Below are 20,801 nucleotides of genomic sequence, written 5' to 3'. Positions count from 1 at the left end.
AAGTAAATCTTTAATGCATTGTAGTGTGTTTTCATACACTAATTTTTACAAACATGTGTCGGCCATACTTGAATAATATTTTTCATTGTCAGCTGGCCGGATATCGCATCCTCTGCGTGAACTGTCTTCTATTTGTGCATAATAAGAACACCCCTTGTTTAGATTTGACTTAACTCCGAAAAGGATATGACGTTTCGCGGCAAAAATGGATAAGCAGATTTCGCTTGCACCTTTACCACAGGTTAACATTCTTTGCGTCTACTGAAAGAAATCATGTATTTACCTCGCGTTTATGTTTGTTTATTTCGAGTTTGCTACCTAAACCTATACATCTTTATTTTCCCCACTTGAATCATTGGTTTTCTTGTCTTTAAATGTCCAAAAATGTTAACACCAATATGCAACAATGTCAAAACCATGATATCGTTTTACGACTTGACACTTTATTTGGCAACTAGCTTAAAGCAGAGCCACGTTGTATGTATGCACAAGACCGTTTAAAATAAACTTTTGCAGTCTCAAACGGCTTAAACACAAAACTGGTAAAGGTGGTCAGGCAAGCTATCGCCCGTGCTTCATTTCTTCTGCCATGTCCAAGCTTGGCTCAATTGCTAAGCGAAGCGGAACATCTTACGTCATACTCGTATTTGGCGCTTTGAAATTGTTTTTGTTTGATTTAAATTCATGAGCAAATGTTAACATCGACTTGCAGTCCTTACAATATTTTCCAACGTATCGCAATACACTTTTCAGCCTGGTTTGACAACTATAACCTATAACTATACCTCGTTTGACAACCACACCTTGTTGAGCTAACTTACAACAACTATAGGCCTACTTATACTGTAACATCTTTCATAAAAACATGTCAGCTTTGCTGTACAGCAACTAAATGTCCTGCAGTTTTCTTGTGTTCAGACGCGGAACTGAAAGTGTTGGTCACATGATTAACATGGTTTACAACCAGATTAGCTACATTTGGTTTTATTTTTCTGGTTGTTGATGTTCAAAACTAAACCCTGGACTTTTACGTCATGTATTCATGTGTTTTATATTTAGAATAAGAAACGCATGTTTTGAAGTTTCTCGGCAATTCAATTCATGCAACACTGCAATATTTAAATAGTTTGTTTTTGAAATCAAACACGAAGTCAGATTGGCGGGAAAATAACAAAAAGCGTTACTGATCCATTTAATCTTTCTTAAACTAAAAGCTGTTACTTATTACAATAATAGCGATTGTCACTTTAATAAGAAGCTTAAACATATTGAATTATAAGATGTCGATTGCTCATTGCACAATTTTGTTCACTTCTAACGACTTTGAAAACAAATTTGCTAAAAAAAGCACGTTTTGTGCGGAAAAGGTTTTTAAACAGTCAAGTTAAATCTTGTTAAATTATATCTAAACGATATACATGCAATTGTTGAAATGTTATCGTAATTTTCTACTTTCTTCTACAAACTACTTGGCAAAGAAAACAAACTTGCATAAGATGCTCGTAAGTGAACTTTGATTTCAGTAACATGCGTTTTATCTATTCCGAAAAGTATAATTTATTAACAGTTTGTTGTCAACTGGCAACTAGCTGCGAAGTCGATGTTGAAAATTTCTTACTTTGGTGTAAAACCAATGCGTCTTTAGTCTTACAGCATTATTAAACGCAAGTTTCTGGATTTTGATGCTTCGGGATAAACTTTGAAAAACTTGAAAAATATGAAATAAATAACTTTTTGGTCATATCTTTCCTCAGCGTATTTGGAATTGCTTTGATGTGGGGAGGGGGGAAAGCTTTTAAAAGCTTGACATGGCCCAACGGCCCCTCCAATACGAAAGTATTTTTTCTATTCTATGTTGATTACAGTATCTGTTTTAGGTCCAGGTCACAAAAATACTGTATCTGCGAACAAACAGTGTTCGAAATTTGATATATTGTATTAGATTGCTTTTTAATCAAATTCATTTTTTACTGCTTAATTAAACATGGACCTTGCATCATCATTACCTTTTCAACCATCAACTAACACGTCGAAAACATCACACAACACGTGCAGATAAGTGTCCTGGCCTCCAAGTGTACCTTGAGTCTGTGATATATGAGATTGTTTTATAGAGGTAACCAATGTGGGCTTTGAAGTAAATGTCTAACAACCGATATATTGGATTCCAAGTAATTAATACACACAAGAAAGCGAAGGGGCGTTCTTCCCAGTGAACACTTGCTGCAAGTCGAAATCTCAAACAGTTAATATGATCAAGCAGCAAAGTAACAACTTTTGTGTATTGTAAAACACGTTTAATTGACACAAACTGACAACCAAACATTTTTAGTAAGTCAGGAACAAACAAGAGAGCAACAATTACACATCGAAAAACGCGGTTGAAGATATCTGTCCTTAACAGAAGCTAAATCCGATTGGCTGTCTTCTCTTCTCTTCAGCGTGAAGTCACATTCTTTTGACGTCATACTTAGTCACAGCGTCACAGTGTGTTTGGAGTGGCCTGACGCCAACCGCCACAAGTTTGTAATGAACTTAGAGCTACAACTACGATGCGTAGAGCAAAGTAGATAACACTGTTTAATTCAAAATGTTTTTGTCCGCATCTTCGCATAGCTTTGTTCACTGCATCCATACTGGGAACAGATATTTCCTGCTACTTGCACTTACTAATAATAAACAGCCTTTCACAAGGCAGCTGAAACTTGATTGGCGAAGAGCTGTTTGTCATGGAGAATGTGCTGGCAGAAAAGATGCCAGCTTCCATTTACGGGTTTTAGTTGGATTAGGAAGTTTTATTAAGCTCTATATGAAGCTTTCTCTCATAGTTCTATCAAGCAACGATTTGGACGAGTTTTTCATTTTATGTTTATGGCCTATTTGCTATTTCATTTTTTTCTACTTTCTTGCGTGTATCCTTCGCTTTCAAATAAAACACTATTATAAAATGAGTTGGAAGTTACCATAATTTGTACTCACACATACTCGACTATAGACCTAATTGGTATCATACATATATATACATATATCTGCACAAAACTAACTCTCACAAAACTATTTAAAATATTTAATAAGTTATTTTTATGATTTTAATGCATTTTTTTCAAACGCAATGATAGTTTCAGTAGAAACCACAAGGAACAGCATTTATGCTAAAAGTTCCTTTCTTGATTCGCAACACTTGAAAATGGTTAGGAATGTTGTTGAAGATCTTTTATTTTACAAAATCTATAGTAAGGATTCTGTTGCAGTTTTATTGTCTAAGTTGAGAACGCTAATTTCACCGGAAACCAAACAATTATTCACAAAGAAACAAGGAACCAAAAACAAGTTAAAAAAACACGTTTGATTACTGATTATGTAAGCAGAGCTGTGGTAAAAGTGTGTCATCTGCATTTCTACGTCCTGTTTGTTGGTTCAATTTTAAAACACATTTTTTATAATTCTTTCAGCTTTAAAACGTATTAAGTTCAAATTGACAACGAAAGTTTAACATCGACGCCCATACAACGTTACAAGTCTGTAGAGTGTGACGCTCAATGGTTTATGGTTCAAACAAGTGACCAGTGACCATGGACGAATGACAAAGAGGCTTCGCGTTTTCATTTCGGGCTAAACAGCAACAAACAGCCACTATTTTTGTGCGGCGCTACCACTTCTAGTTATTGACTGTTATTACGGTTCGTCGTGTCATTTTTGTTCTTCTTTCAATCCGACTGATGTCGGGCAGGAGTCGAGCAGTGACCGAGTCGCGCTGTCATTCAGAATTCGAAAATCTTTTGCTTCTTCGGGGAAACGATGGATGGGAAAGACAGCTGCGACTTAGGCTGCGGTTGCTAAACTTGCAGACCGCAGATATTTTCTCTATACGCATTTGACCCACTACACTTTGCTTGTACCCCGTTATAAACTGTCAGGTGGTTTTCATCAGAGTGAATCAGTGAAGTTAGATGATCTGAGCTAAGTACATTGTGTCTTCTTGATAAGAGCGCGAGTTACAGATTAGCACCTATAGTGGGAAAAATTACATGTGCAGTAAACGAATGCATATTTGCATATTCGTACGTAATATGCAGTCTCACATATAATACTTACAGTACAGCTTCTGTACAAAAACAGTTTATTTTCATTCAGCAGATCGACCAGTACTTAGCACCCAAATGCTAAAATCGAGCACAAAATACTTCCAGGACCTTTACGCAAATCACATTTCCATATCAATGAGAAATCTTTGTTCAATCAAAAACGCTAAAACGAGCTACAAAGATCAAAATCAGGGCGCCATTGTCTTTCTCTAAGTTCTGCGTTGGGAAGAAAAGCCGACAAAGAATGGTTGTTCGACGAAACCAAAAACTAGACTTCTACAATGATCTTCATGGAGATGACGATGTTAGGCTACTGTTGTGCGTGCAGAAAAGAATGCAATGATTGACAAAGAGCGCAGGAAGTAAATCGATCGGTGAGTGGAACAGACACTCACTCACTAGGAGAGTAGAGAAATGACCCGGAAGCTTTTCGACGCTTAACTTTGTGGGCTTGTCTTGTGCAGTTTTAACTTGACCGTTTTACTCATTTGCAAACGAGTTTGTCGCAAGCGTAGAGACAGAAACTGGTCAAGGACGCATGATAGCTGACGTGGATTTTTCCAAAGTTTCGTAGAAAACTGGAAACTTCAGTTTGTTTACCCGCCTTGAACCTTTCTCGTCATTTCTAGACCAGTGACTTCGCTAAGGGGAGTACAAATATAACAACTTATATAAGAATTTGTTTTGTTTGAAGAAGTATCAGGAGAACAAGCTAACACACAGCATCATACTGGCAAAAGGTTCAAGGACAAATTCTTTGAAGCCAGAAATGGAACATCTTTATATGCCCAACCCGAACGACGGCAAAGTAAAACAAGGTTAGATACCAATCTGAAACACGTGAAACGTGAGTTAGCCATAGCCAATTTGAGATAACTAAGACATGCGTAACAGCCTGTTAATAGGAGTTTTACAAGGCCGGTTAGGAAGGTTTAAAATCGGTTTTCTTTTCTCAGAAATTAACCGCCTCTGGAGCCGCACACTTGTACAAGGAATATGCCTCGGTGTGTTGTACATCTCAATTCTTGTTTTTGCACGTAAGTATGAGAAATGGGTCTCGTACAAACGCACTGATTAAGTTAATTGATTCATTACTAAGCACACATGATGTTTTGTTTATGCTAAACAAAGTGTCGAATCCCTTGACTTAAATTGATGGCCAAGTGTAAAACACGTTGACCTCAGATGAAGAATGGTTGTCGTTAAACAAACCAGAGCAAAATGCTTTCAATAATGTTTAGTGATTATAAGCAGTGATAGTCGAAAATTTATTTTCAAGATTATCGTTTAAAAAAATGTAGACCACGTAGATAATTAACTTACATCAAGTTTAAAATATTGACATTTTTTGATCAAAAATAGACAAAAACGCCCGTGCTCACTCACCATTCCAAAGAGACATTTTTTTCAAAAAACTTGCAAACATTCTGCACATGTTTTTGTCTCACCAATAATGAGGAAACAATTCAATTCAAATTGTAGCAATGCTAGCAAGCCAATGAGTTCTAATACAGGCACGGGTAGGTGCGTCAGGAAAAGAAAATGTCATCTTAACTTCCAAAATTGAGAAGTATTGATTGTTGAAATTCTTATTAAAGGCTAGAAGCCACGCCAGATTCCAATTAAGTCGACGGTATTTCAATGTGTTTGAAGATAAGCCCATGCATACAGCCACAAGTCACCTAACTAGCCGAGATAAAAGATATTACCTTGGCACTAAAGTTCAATTCTGAGGTTATTCAATGAGTTTCTTTGTTACTCCGGTAGTGATCTACTTCCTTAATGTCCCCGTGTCGCCCTACCAGTCCGGTCAAAGTGTAAACCCGGCCATGCAGAGAATGTACGACAAGTCAAACGGCGACATCGATGATTTGGAAGAACGTCTCGCCAATTACCAGGTAATTTCACCAAGTTTTGTGGCGCTTTAAGCAAAGTTGAACTTTAATGGTAAAAAGCTGTTCAACTTTTACCTTCGTTTTCCATTTAGTTTGGTTCCTTTGCAGGCAGCCATCGTTGAAATGAACAAAACCATTGGAATCTTGAAATTGAAAAAAGTAAATACTTTATTATTACACATACAGTTACTAACTTAATGACAAAATAAACATTAACCGCATAGACAGTTTCCAACTCGTATGAAACCGATTCTTAGTAACTTTTATATAACGCATCATAGCAGTTTAGTTTCCGTGAAACTTAATTTGATTATAAAGTTGCGTTGTGCTTGTATGCAACAGGACGAACAAGACCGCCAGCATAAGGATGAACTCAATTCACTTTCAGAGCGAATGAAAAAGAGGTTCGACGCATTTGAGAGCGTGAGTATCTTCACTATCACGTTGTGTTCATTGAAGTCGTATTGACGGAAACGTACGAAAAACATTCGTTTCATGGTTGTCAAAATGGAATCCAGTACCTAATGTAATTTAAGCTTTTTACCCTTAGGTGCTAGATGACCGAATGACATTAACTAAAAATGAATTATCTAAATCAGTCAACGACACCAAGAAAGAACTTGAGGTAAGACAAACAGTATTTATACACACACTTTCATGTGTTCCCAGAACACATTTGGTTTGTGATTTGTGTAACAGGAAATAGTAACACCAGTGTGTGCTGACAACTGCTACGGTAGTTGAACATACAGCTGTGAAAAGTCTTTAAGAAAAGAACTAAGCCTATTTCACAGCTATTGAGATATGGGAATTCACTATCATTTTGTGTTTTACAGCGTGAAGTGCTTGGAATAAACAAAGAATTGCAGACATTGCGTTCCTTCATTTCATTTACCGAGAGCCAGCTGGCGAGCAGCTTAAAGGTTACTGGAACAGTTCAATATTTTACTAAAGCAGGAAAAATCAAAATACAAACCTCAACTCCTTTGGGATAACGTAATTCTAATGCTAATTAACTGTACAAGAAAGCAATCACAACTTTGTTCGAAATGTGCAGAATGTCAATGATAAGGCTGAAGCAGAAAAGATAGATATGATGACCTACACAAACGATTCATTGTCTTTACTTAAGGTAAAACAAGGGCGTCGTGGTTTTCTGCTTCTTTATAACACAATGGTGACAGCAAACGTCTGATTATGTTCAATTATTTACAGTCACAAATGAATGAAATCAACAGCAGACTGGACCACCATGACATACGAGCCAACGATACTGACGCACAACTTGGACCTCTGCTGGTAATACTGTACTTAATTTGCTGAAGCAGAAAGCAATCTTTTTTATTGGAATCACCATTGCGTGCAAGTTTGATTGATTAGGTCTGGATTGCTCTCGCCAATGACGTAATTACAAACGTAAACAAAAGGAAGTATCTGCACGCAATAGGCGTTTTCGCCCTGCCGCCTGTCATATTGAATTTGATTTAACAATCTGGCTCTCGACGAAGTATGAAAATATAACATGACATTGAAACAATTGATAAATTAATTATTTTTAAACGTGTTCCGAAGTAGTATGTCATATGCTGCACCTCAATATCCCAGACTGCGCTGGCACCGCCATTTCATATAATACTTTCCGAAGCTGCATATCAAGTAAAAAAAATTGCAATTCGTCTTTTGAACGTTTTGCAACAGACAAAAAATGGTAAAATTTTGCAACTTCTCTTTGTTAAAGGTAAACGAAAGCCGAATCCAGTTAACTGCTTTCAATATGATACGTAACCATGTTAAAAATGTTCCTGACAAATGGCAAAATTTAATATGTTTCAGGGAAATTTGGATGACACGAGACAGGAGATTTCAAACACGAACAGAAACTTGAAAAGGTTGTCGGACAATGCGCTACCTCGTATTCAGGTGATAGAATGTTTACAACTTACAAGACTAAAACTTTTAGTAGTTAGGTGCAATAAAATACAATAAATCCCCCCCATCCAAATTGTCGCCTCTGTTGTTTACGCTTTTGATTCTGCAAAGTTTAGTTTCTTGATTTCATCAAAATACCACTTACGAAAGGGTGGCCTCTAATAACACGGTCACGTAGCTGAATAACGCATTAACATAACATTTACATGTCAACATTTACCAGCATTGCAAGTTTGCAGCTAAGTTTAAAATGGTGTTATCCCGATATGTGTCTATGAGAAAAAAGTTACGTTTCTCGATTAAATTTACAGGCAGCAGTTTCATCGCTCTCAAAATCTTTCTTTTACGTATTTTTGTGCAGGAAACTATTTTTCAAGTTTTCATTCATTGCAGAATGTTCAAAATTTGATCGGAAGGCAAGCCAACAGACTGGAAAGTGAAATCCAGGCGTTGAAAAACGAAGCAAACAACAACAGCACGGTAAGAACGAAGTTGACGAGTTTGTCTACTGTACCTTTCAAACATAACCTTATTCGTCTTTTGCAGCGGATTTCTGAGATTCTTAAGCTAACCGCAATGGCGTTGAAAAACAACTTGTCCACGACTGAGGACATAATACGTCGAGAAATTCAGGTTGTTGGAACCTAGACCTTCGTATTTTGTGGTGGCAATTTAAAAAGCAATTGCTTTATTTTGATCGGTTCGTGTTACTTTTCCAGAATAATTTTGCTACAAAAGACGCACTAGATGATTTTGAAAGGCATTTACATCAACGTGTGTCTGGAATGGAGGAAAGTATAACGGTACAACTGATATTGATGAGGAAATGATTAAAAATTTTAAACCAACGATTAAAACAAACCCCGAAGCTAAAACTATTATTATTATATTCCGTGTTTACTGAACGGCGTCAATATAAAGATTCATCAAATAGTGTAATTTTTACACCTGGTAATGTTATCATTTTCAACTAAATTTAGAGCGGAAGGGACATGCTACAACTCCAAGTATCTCAAAACGAAGAATTGATTCTTAACGCAACTAATGAAATTCAAAATATTATGGTAAAATAACAAACGTGCTATGTCTAATAGTAATTAAGAGTTTATTTCTGTAATTGCCTGCATGCTTTAGATAATAATAATAGAAAGCAACTATTACTTTAGCTTCAAATTATCAGAAATTTTTATCTACTAATGAAAACATCTTTTCTACAAAACATTACAAATGCAATTTCAATGTTATTGGCATAGAATAGACTATGTTTACAGTTCTATTAAAATGAATATTCAGGTTGGTATGAAAGAGCTTGGAGGAAAAGTTGTGCGTTTGGACAATCAGTTAACAACGATAAACACAACGCTATTGGAGCTTCAAGTCAGTAAGAATAGAATTAATTCCATTGATTCATAAAATGGAAAAAAGTTATGATAAATTTCATATAATTTTTCTTATTATAAATGCTACATAATTATTATATCAATTGAACATTTCAACATGCAATTTGTTTCTTTTGAAATTGTCTTGTAAAAGATTCTTGTCATTAATGTAGGATAATACCTTGGATAAAAGAACAGGGATATATATCGCGGGAAACATAACCGAACTTCACGCTCAAAGGATAAACACAAACTCGGTAATTAACCTCAGATTCGAAACGATATCAATTACCTTATAGGGTCAAAGCAAAAAATCAGCATAGTTTAAGATAAGCATTAAAATGTTACGTTTCAACCAATGTAGGATTACGAACTGTTGAGACTTCGCACGGTTTTGAACCAAGCTTCTCTACAAACTCTTGCTTACCAACTTGATACATTGGAGGTAAAATTAACTTAACAAACCTTAAATAGCTAATACGATTTATTATTTTTTATTGACCTTTTCCCTTTTGCAGCAAAGAAACTTGCCAGAGCAGATAAAGGCGATTTCAGAAAAGTTCTACAATCTGCAAGAAGAAGTGGCAAACCAGACTTCAGTAAGCTGGCGTATATTTTTAAACATTTAATTGCTTAAAGTCTCCACATAAATTTGCAAACGTTGGGAAGTAAAGGAAATAGTGAATCATAATATTTCACAAGAACGTTTTTTAAAAATATCAGACAAATTGTTTTAAAGTTTTTACTCTGTAATAAGTTTTATTTTGTAAAGATTGTTTCGGAATTGATCAACTCAACTCTGGATAATATAAAGGTATAGTGCTTTCAGGGATCAAATACTTACATGTTATACTTTTACTTATACAAATAATTATACTTATCTCGGTTTTATTAAAAACTTGTAATGTGGCATTGTAGAAAAATAGTTCTACATAATAAAATCGTGTCATTGTAAAATAAGCAACCGTACTTCCTTGAATAATGTCGCTAATCTGCTTTTCTCAGAATAATTCAGTCCCAAGAGAGGATGTGACCAAGCTTGGATCAAGAATCTCTGATCTTCATCAACACTTGGCAACGAACGTTTCAGTAAAATTCTCGTTTAAAAATGATACATGAATAGATTTCATAATTGAATGATTAATTTTAACGTTATTTAACTTCTTCAGGAAGATTATGAAGTTTTACGATTACGAAGCTTTTCACATGAAGCCCGGCTCGCAACTCTGAACTATATAATAACGTCATTAAAAGTAAGTAAATCGAAGATTACTTATTTCAGTTGAAATACATTAGTTTGAGACCAGCTTTAAACATATGTAGGTTGACGAAAACCTCTTGAAATCCAACTTCGATGACTTGAGGGAGAGGGTACTTGCTGATAAAACAGTAAGTAAAGAGTAAATTAAAGACCGTTGTTTCTTGCAACACTCTTATAATTCAGCTCTGGAATATACGAACGGTATATTTTGTTAATGATTACATTGTCTTTTGTTTTGAAGTCATTGGAAATGGAGATGCTGAAAAGCAATATATCAGACTTGAAATTTAGTTTGAATTTTTTTAAGGTGACTAATATTTTTATGTCATCCATAATTTACCAATAAAAAAACAGTTTGTAAAAGTACAGTTAGATTAACCAAGCAAGAAAAAATGAATTTTTAAGAATTAGTAAAAATAAAATACAAAAAATAAACCGAGCTATACTGAGTTAACTAATTTTTTTTATACATTATTGTATCATCTAAAAAGCAACAATTTCTGACGCTATCTTTTTTATTTTTGTATTAGGAAGATTATGTTGAAAAAAGTGAGCTAGACTTTATTAGATCAAGCTGGATGGAAAAGCACAATCAACTTAGAGAAAACGTTACGGTGAGCTATATGCAAATAACTTTGTTTGCTTGTAATATGACGTCATCTAATACTGTGGCTGGACTTTCACTTGACAAGCTATTTTAGCTCAGTACAAACCTGTTTCAAATAATTTGCCAGGGTCTTGAGCCTAACCAATCATAAATTCATGTGATAAAGCAAGACTTAAACACAATAAAAGGCTTTGTAGATTATAGGCAAAATAGGTTTCTTACTTTCGTTTGAATCAAATAATAAATTAGACGTCTTGAAATATATAAAGCAGTTAATATACGTAAATTGTCAAATACAGTCAACTTTTTAAATTTTCAGAATCACGTCCTCGACCAGATAAATGAATTGACTTCAACTTTGGAGTCTTTACGTGAAGACACGTCAAGCAATGAAACTGAGGTAAGATTTTTTAAATCTAAATGACATGTACAATAACATAATATGTTAGTAACATCGCCCAAGTAAAAGTGATTTATAGGGGAAAGTACATGGCACTTTACGTTTCTACGCATAAACCATATAAAAGAATACCATAATGTTCCACGGTTGCCTTATAAACTTCTTTGCTTATCAGAAAATAAAGCAAGCAGCGACAGAATCTGCAACATCAATAAATCAAAGGCTATCTCGTCTTGAACATGAGGTACACATGAATAGTACCAGTAATCTTTTTATAGGAAAAAGACTTGTGAATGAACTCAACTTTTTAAAACATTTCCAAAAACCTGATCCATTGCTAGTTTATCGTTTGAGATCCAGATTCAGTACTCGTTGAATTAGCATTTATAATGCATGTTAAGAAAAGCGTTGCTCCTTAATTTCTTAAGGCGGCACATCATGTCTCCGTATACCTTACCGAATCTATCCTAATTCAGGAAAAGGAAATTGAGAAGATTTCACACGGTGATTGGGACGATGAAAGTTTTCAAACTGAACCTATACCGCCTGAACCGGTACCACCTGCATATGTTCGAAGGGTAAGAACTAAGAACCATTTACAATGATGTATAAACTACAGTAAATAGTGATCGCTTCAAGTGTTTATAAAGAGATATAAATTTATACAAAATATCAACAATAAAGATAATTTTTATCAACCATAATTACAACGCAGTAGCTTAATCGAGACCTCTGTAGATTTGTCACCACAAACTAAATCAATCGCATTTGCTTTGAGTTTATTTGTTACAGGGTGATGGAAAGTAACAAAGCAACATATTACAACATTAAGTGCCGTCTTCCACAATATTTGGATGTATGATTAGTTGTTAGGGTGGGACGATTCCACATCTTCTACCGTTTCTCATGCCAATATGAAATTGCAATTCCGATTGTAATCAAATCCCTTAGACCATGCAATGCTTGCATGGTCTGGAAAAAGCTTTCCATCAAACGAGACGACCGCCTAGCAATATGCTTTTTTGCGCACCTGGTTAGGCTGCTAATCGAAGCATTTATAGAAAATCGTGAAAATCGTAATATAGTTTCTCAAAATGTCACCAATGTTCATCAGACCAACTCATATGAAGAGAAATGAAAACTTCAACGTTTTAAAAAATGCTATTTCACAAGAATAGTTCAACTTTTATCACTGTGCCTCGCCGTTGATTACTTCCCGTCCTCTTTTTCATCTGTTAATGGTGTATTGTGCGCGGAGGAGTTAAGTTGTTTTTAGAATATTTTTCTTAATCAAATATATCCCGCAGTGTATCCCGCAAATATATACTCTGTTACTGACGTTTTCATTATCCAGACCTATTTCCTATAAATATCATTGTCGGAGTTCCCTACCAATCAAACTGCTCAAGCCTTAAAATTTTTCCATCTCCGCCATGTACTTTGAGAATTGATCGCTTGTAGTCCGAGCTATATGTAATCTCGTATTGTGATAATTAATTGAATGAAACAAGTTCAAGATTGTAGCTAGTTATGTGAATAAAATATTTTACCTGCAACTGTGAAGGCAATGACTAGTTTTTGTAATATCTCAAAACAACTTCAGCAAAACGTTGTTCATCTTGATTGCTGAAAGAAAACTTTGCATAACCGAAATACGGTATACAAAATTGCGAACGTTGCATTCCGTCTATACGGTAATCGTTTACCAGATAATGAATCCTTCCCACTACTATCTCATAATACTGCATGCGTAGGCATAGTTATTGAAAACTATAGTGCCTGGTTTATCTGTTGCTTAACGTAAGATTGCAAAAAAACTGCACAGTAAATACAACTGTCTTTTATAACAACACAAAAATAAAAACGGAATATCTCGATAGTTTTTTACTTTTAACTTCCAAGAGCTATCGCTCGTTGTCGTGCAAATTGACGTGTTTCGGTCGCCCGCACTAGATGTCAGGCAGGAGTCGAGCAACCGCTAGTGTAAGATCGTGCTTTAATTTTAAACAAGCAAATAGTGCTGCTGTTCTGGGGAAGTTCGCTAAACGAAGCAATCAGATATGACGTGGTCTGCGGTTCGCAAGTTCTTGCTTCACTTACAAGCTAAGAGTTTTCCATCAGCAATTTGTACCGAGTAAACTGTAAAGGGTCAGACTGTTCTTGTCAAAAACTTTTCGGCAAAGAATATGGAAATAAGGAATGTTTGATAGGGTGGTCGGGTAATTCAACCCAGACCGATACGAAAATTTAACCAACAAACGACTAAACCCAGGACATTGCGACCCTGAAACTGTTCAACCCACAAGCATCGGTTGAATTGTCCTTGAAACCGTTGGATAGGTGACAGGATGTCGGAAATCTGTTCGCCATTAAAATTGTGTCAATATTCTGAGGAATGAAAATGGCGAAATATCTAGAGCCAATAAAAGTAGCTTAAGATAAATAATAATTAAAACTTAATTGAATCTACAACATTGGAAAACGGCTATTTCGCCCATTGCCATATTTATTTAGAAAAAAGTTACGAAATTATTGTCGGCCTGTTTAGCTGAACACACAATCACATTCTATCATTTTCAATGCTGACTAATTTATTATATAATACCCATAATAATTTAATTCTTTCTCCCAATTTCGTCTGACCGTTCTTGGCAAGGGTATGCGTTACCTAAGAAGTATGAAGATTTGCATATTTCAGAATATACAAGACATACTTTTCGATCACCAATATATGAAAGAAGAATTTTACGTAAACGGGAAACTATCATCGAATGTCTACTTTATATGTATGTAAATTATTATTAAATTATTATTAATTATTAGATTATTTTATATGTACATACATTTATATGTATATAAATGTATTATATAGGCAACTCTAAAAACGCAAATTCGAAAAACACCAACTGTTATTCGGTATGCGAAATAAAGCATTAGGCGATTAGGGTAAACATACAGGCTATGTTATTTTTTCGTTTCAGGTTCCGATTTGGACAAGTCAAGTCGGGCCCAGACACCCAAAAAGCTGACCCATTCTTGCATTGCATGCTAAAAATAAGACAATTTTTAAACATTTTTGGCAAACTTGGGCAGTAACGCAATATATTACACATATTATACGTTTTGGTATGATGTAATAACAAGCAGTTGGAGTTCTAGCGTCGCGCGCCTATAAAAGCAATTATAAGCCTAAACAATCCTTTCAGTTATTTGATCAAGATTATTAGGTTACAAACGTGGTTGCAATGTTTACAAACTTTTAATGTTTAATATTAAGAAAATTGTCAGTCGAAGACAACAAATAGTACGGAAGCAAAAAATGGTGTCAGTTATCCTTACTAGCCTAATGCTGTTTCAACAGGTTTTCGTAGAAACAAAAGTCTTTTAGCTGGGCGTAGCTTTAAATACTACCACACTATTATTAGTGGAGTGCAGCCTATTACCTATTATTATCATTATCTTTTAGTAATACTGCTGATTAGCTGTAGTACTATAGGTATGCTATCAAAGTACATTACCGGTACTTCCATTGCGCATTTGTGCTATTGCTTCAGTACATACCTTATAAACTCAGCATCAGCTGTTACAACTGACAATTACATTTTATGACATTTCCATTATTTTTGTTTTGTCTATTATGACGCACTAATAGTTTTCCATTGTTCAGTTTGTAAAACTGGAATTAAAAACATAACCTTGGAAACAATATAAATCTTGTTTCCAAGGAATAAAGATTGTAAACATTTGAGCACTTGCAAAGAATTTTGTGTGAAAAGTGTGTAAAGAAACTTTTTATAAGTCCGGTAGAAGATAACTATTTCAACAGCGGAAATACCGGTAGTAAGTAGACCAAAAATACCGGTATATGCAAATATCTTCAACAAGCAAGCAACTTCGTTGAAATCCAGGTAAGGTAGGCTACTCAGTAAATCTCCTACTACAGATTAACCACTCAAAGGCAATTCAATTTTAACATCATTCAAGACTGAGGAATTGCTTTGGAAGAGTTACCTGTGTGTATGAAGATAGTTTAATATATAACAGCCTACCAGTGTACAGCATTCTACTTGTATGAGCATTTAGGAAACCTACTGTATGAGGCCCATTTTATTAGAGGCTATCACTACTTCACCGGAAAAAGTCGTACCTTCAAAGCTATTTTTCAGGATTTCTTGTTATCCTAACTTAATTTTTTTAACGTAGTAACTTAAACCTAAGATAAATCTTCCTTTTAATCTAAATTTGACTTCAATTAAACCCTAAATAACTTAAGTCGACTTTTTGGATGTACCCATTCTCTTAACCTTACCCTCTATGGTTAACTATGGACTGCGTGACCTACTTACGGTGAAATAGCCACTATGTTTATTATAACTATGAGCATGGTAGGTGTGTCCTAGCCACCTTAAAGACGACTAAATTTAGTCCAATTACGCTACAATATACGTAATGTTATGAATATAACAAATACCAGATATCTAAATTAAAACTAGTTTTTATCAAGTACAAAACCCTAGTCAAATGTACTGTAGACTGTACACTGTAGGCTATAATTGTACTGTTATACACTAACACCTCGATGAATTTTGCTACATTGATCAGATAACGATATAAACCTTTTCTCAGTTTCTAGAACTCATCAGATCATGATCACCGAAAGACAACCACTAGGGGCGCTGGACACTAACTCCAAGCGGGTCCAACCTTCCAGAGCTGCTAAGACCGGGCACAAGTGGTTATCCCAACGGCATCTGAGCCAAAACAAAGAAAATTGTATGGCATTCTGCAATGGAAGATGTAATTCTTTTCCACAATTTCCATCCTCTGGAAAATCTAGCATGGACGTGGCCGATTACAACGAAAATAACGATTCTTGCTATTACAGTCAAACTTCAGTAACAAGCGACATTTCCTGCAAGTCATTTATCCAGGCAAGTGCAAAGGACAAATGCGATAATTACATTAAGCAAACAATATGCCCGTCAAATCAGCAGGAACGTGTTCCACTTAAAACTCTTTCGTTAAACGTCGCTCCATCGATATCAACCACTCCTCCGGACAAGCCAAAATTCTTCTTGCCGATCACGCACAGCGATGACATCACAATCGCTAGCAGCATGGACACGGAGTCGGATTCTTCATTCCGGAGTGCGACGGAGGACGACTTCCCCGATTCCTTCCTCATGCGCTCCCGAAGCTCGAAAAAGTCAGACAAAAGAAGACAATCAGACGACAATTACCTACGGACCGTTAAAAGAAGCGATCCTGATCTAATAGTTTTAGAGGAATACCTCGCAGACATCCTGCAACACATGACGGTGAATGAACTCAGATTCAAGCCGAATGCTCATTATTTATGCAAGCAATCCGAGATCACCTCCTCAATGCGAGTGAAGTTGGTAGACTGGCTAGTGGAGGTACAGGATGAATACAAACTTCAAAACGAAACGCTCCACTTGGCTGTAGCCTATGTCGACCGGTTTCTGTCTGAGATGTCAGTTAGCAGAGCAAAGCTGCAGCTACTCGGTCAGTGATGTAATCTACTTTGGTAAATGATGACCACACCGTTGACTTATCTGTGGTTTCATCAGGTTGCAGCAATTAAGTGATAAAAGTTATGCGAATCTTCAGGGACAACTTGTATGTTTCTCGCTGCGAAATACGAGGAAATTTACCCGCCCGATGCCGACGAGTTCGCCTACGTCACTGCAGACACGTACACAAGGGCAGAGGTGTTGATGATGGAAAGATTGATTTTGAATGTCTTTGAGTGCGCCCTGTCGGTGCCAACCATTCACCAGTATCTTACCTTGTTTCATGAGGTGTTGCTTTGCTAATGACATACAATATTGCAAGAACAATTTTAACAGAAACAATATAAACAATACAAAAAAGCGTAGTATAGGTCTACAATGATAGCCCTCCAAACTTTTTGTCAGCTGTTTTAAAGAGAAAATAGAAACAGTTTTTCAGCTTAACTAGAGGCAAACGCTGCTGTTTTTTTGCACAGAAATCAAACGTCACTGAAAAGTGTCGCCAGCTTTCATTTTACCTGGCAGACCTGATGTTACTGGACGAGAAATACCTTTCCTACACAGCATCAGTGAAAGCTGCTGCCTCACTGTCATTGGCTGTCACAACATTACGTCACGCACATCTTTATGATGTAGCAAACGGAAATTTGAGTAAGTAGTTTTGTTGCTGAATCTTCATGGAAAAATTTAAGGTTTTATGTGAAAAAGTTTCAAAATTTAAACAGATTTGGCTTCAGTTTAAAATAAATAAACCGCTTTTTATATGCATTAAGCAGCTGCTTAGAACATTAGTCGTATAAATCACCAAATTTTGGTATTTATTAGGCGTTCCAAGTGGAAAATCGACCAAAAGTTCTCAGCAAAACAACGATGAGCGAAAAATAAACGCGAACCCACCACGTGTGGCGATCTTTAGCGAGATTAGTAGCTTTATGTCTGCGCACTTTGACAAGGTAGGAAGGCCTTGGTACATAACCGCTTTTGATAAGTACAGTTATAGAGACAGAAAAAGCTGCAGTAACTATACTTTTAAAGAAAACTTTTAGTAGTTTGGTTTTCTGCGCAGGTTTTTCAATGCGCTGTTGACCTGGCGCAGAGCCACGTTGACGAGAGCCAGGCCACGCATTTTGTCAGTGAAAAATATTCGTCTGAAATCCATGGCGACGCAGCAAAAGTAGTTCCAGTGTTGGCGACTTTGTCCGTAACCCATCAATCGCCGATGGCATGGAATAACGTCATGCATTTATGGGTGACGTAATTTGACAACTTTATTTCCCTATCAGGGGAAACCCCTTATATTTATTAGCCACAGTATTATACTTTCCATCTCTCACTGGATGAACTGGCACCGGTACCGCCGCCATTACATGCTTAGTAAAAATTCAATGAAGACTTTTTAAAGTATTTTTGTGCTTGGTCAAGTCTATGGCTAACTCTTATAATTTGGTTTATCTTTCGTGTGACAAAAGCCTCTTCTTTTATTCATTTCTTATCTCACCAATAATAATTTTATTGTCCTTGCTATGACTTTAATCTTCTCTGATCTTTCTGCAGACATTTCTACTTATTCGCGTATTATTTATATCATTACAGCACTGTGTATGCGTGAATATATTAACAATACCAAATGCTTAACTCCATTTTTTTAAATGAGAAACTTCAAGACATTCAGGGCAACTTTGTCATCTTGCACCCATTAGTATTTGTGCAGATGAGACACAAAGTGGAATCAAGGTACGATGGTGACACCACAAAAAAGATTTGAAGTGTCTGAACCTGATACCTCCACCACTGCATATACATGTATAAATGATTGAGTACACTTGTTCTGTTAGACTTGGGACCCTCTAGTTAATGCGTGTGCTTGTATGCACGTCTGTGTACAAGAATTAGGCAGCGTACTTAGCTGCACAGATACTTAATTGAAAAGAAGGACCGTACATTTGGTAGGAAATTATATGGCTTTACATAAAACTTAACTAAGAGTTACAACCGCCTGTCAAACTTGTAATGATTTGATGTCGACCTGATAAGAAACAGCCAATGGCATTAAGAGTATACGTGTAGTGAAAAAAACAACTGACTAAACGCGCCCACACGCTAGGAATAGGTCACAACTATAGAAATCTATTTCAGTCGTTCACTCGAAAACAGTCAACTGATGATCTTGGATCGACTTGTAGTCGGCAGCAATTTTCCCGGTGGACTTACAACTTCATTTGGACAGAAGCCACACAGAATGGATTCGAACAAAATTAAACTTCTGATCGTCATGTGTAAGTATTGACAGCGCATTATTTGTTGAGCATATTTGCGTGAATGCGCCACCACTAGGGACGAATTTCGAACCTGGCTGTAAACAACTGGCCTTGCGGTTTGCTAAAACTACATCGAACTCATCACATTGAAAGTGGTTACGGATTGAAATAATTGGTTCGCGTTCCACCCAAAACAACATGAAAATACCAGGGATTATACATGGTTTAAATGATAATACATGCACCAGCTTGTACAGACGGTGGTAAGCGGCGTTGAATAGATACGCGCGTCGAGGTGGCCAATTGATAATGACAAGAGATCCCTGGGAGATTCAAATCATTGTCGGCGTCAATCATTGGCTGATTGTTGTTAGAGACGATAATGGATATGTTTAAACGTCATAAGAGAACAATTGGCTCTCCATCTTTCAAGGCGTATGGTTCTCTCTCTCTCTCTGGGGTTTAGTAACTTCATTAATTCGGCTAATCAAGGCAATTTCCTTGACGAAACCGAGCTATATCTGCTGGACTTAACCGCAAAACACACGTAATAGTCCAAATACAAACGGTTCTTAATCGCATTGGGATTAGGCCGGCAATGAAGTCGGAATATAACCTTCTGTAACTTTAATGCCTTACGGAAACGGGAGGTCGTTTACACTGATCAATTACATGACATTTAATTTCATTAAACTGGGACTATATGTAGCCTTGCACAAAACATCGCTGCATTTCACTTTATTTTTATCAGCTTGGCAGTTTGCAGCCAACAAATTGCCGGCAAACATTATTTCACAAAAGACAACAGTGACCAAACCGACTGCGTACTTAGCTGGATCGCCGACTTACAACGAAAGTCGTTGGAAAATACTGAAAAGCTGCATCACTTTGAATTTTGGCACGAGATGTAAAAAACATCGTTTTAGGAGGCCACCCGTGTATTAATAGATCAACCCAACACTCAGTCGCATTAGCCTGAACCGCAGGTTGTGTGAAGTTGCAATGACCGATATTAAGGGAGACAAAGACTTAATAAAACGGTGCGAAGATGTTTTAATCTAACTAAGTGATTAAGTCGTAAGTTGTTTTATGAGTGTTCCGGCAATAGAGTTGTGGATATCAAACGTTTTTATCAAAACGCTTTGTTATAAAACCGAATACAGGCGTTTAAAGCTGAGATTTCGCTATCGTAAAATATTGAACTGTTCTTGTTATTATAAAATCAGTCATCAAAGAAGATTAAATTTAATTTTCACAGAAGTAAAACGCAACGAAGGTCAACGTGATAAGGTCAAAGCTTTACAACTTTTAGCGACAGATTCGGACAGCATCGTTAAATGTTGGGAGGACCAGTTAGATGTTACGTCATCAATCTTAGCCTGTTAATTGATTGACGTCATCGTGGATGAAGACGACAAAACCAACACTTTACCGCGCAATTATGTTGCCAAGA

At 36.3% G+C, this 20,801-nt stretch overlaps 2 protein-coding genes across 2 annotated transcripts; both read left to right on the top strand.

Moving 5' to 3' along the window:
- Nucleotides 1-4,491: 4,491 nt before the first annotated feature.
- LOC143450482 (uncharacterized) lies at nt 4,492-13,111 on the top strand. Its single transcript, XM_076951047.1, has 28 exons — nt 4,492-4,903; nt 5,042-5,122; nt 5,853-5,983; nt 6,089-6,139; nt 6,323-6,403; nt 6,531-6,605; nt 6,817-6,903; nt 7,038-7,112; nt 7,196-7,279; nt 7,814-7,900; nt 8,303-8,389; nt 8,456-8,542; nt 8,629-8,712; nt 8,890-8,973; nt 9,203-9,286; nt 9,462-9,545; nt 9,653-9,733; nt 9,807-9,887; nt 10,061-10,102; nt 10,294-10,377; nt 10,458-10,541; nt 10,612-10,677; nt 10,791-10,856; nt 11,080-11,163; nt 11,476-11,556; nt 11,732-11,800; nt 12,033-12,134; nt 12,349-13,111. The coding sequence occupies exons 1-28, from the start codon at nt 4,855-4,857 to the stop codon at nt 12,361-12,363; spliced, it is 2,166 nt and encodes a 721-aa protein (XP_076807162.1). The 5' UTR covers nt 4,492-4,854; the 3' UTR covers nt 12,364-13,111.
- A 2,173-nt stretch (nt 13,112-15,284) lies between these two features.
- LOC143450853 (uncharacterized) lies at nt 15,285-18,723 on the top strand. Its single transcript, XM_076951587.1, has 6 exons — nt 15,285-15,464; nt 16,183-17,082; nt 17,188-17,378; nt 17,567-17,741; nt 17,916-18,043; nt 18,157-18,723. Exons 2-6 carry the CDS (start codon nt 16,203-16,205, stop codon nt 18,346-18,348), a joined length of 1,566 nt encoding a protein of 521 aa, XP_076807702.1. The 5' UTR covers nt 15,285-15,464; nt 16,183-16,202; the 3' UTR covers nt 18,349-18,723.
- Nucleotides 18,724-20,801: the final 2,078 nt, after the last annotated feature.

The sequence above is a fragment of the Clavelina lepadiformis genome, chromosome 3 (assembly GCF_947623445.1).
Source record: "Clavelina lepadiformis chromosome 3, kaClaLepa1.1, whole genome shotgun sequence".
In the NCBI taxonomy this organism is placed as follows: Eukaryota; Metazoa; Chordata; class Ascidiacea; order Aplousobranchia; family Clavelinidae; genus Clavelina; species Clavelina lepadiformis.
The sequence above is the reverse complement of the archived record's forward strand: the minus strand, read 5'-3'. Positions and strand labels throughout refer to the sequence as shown.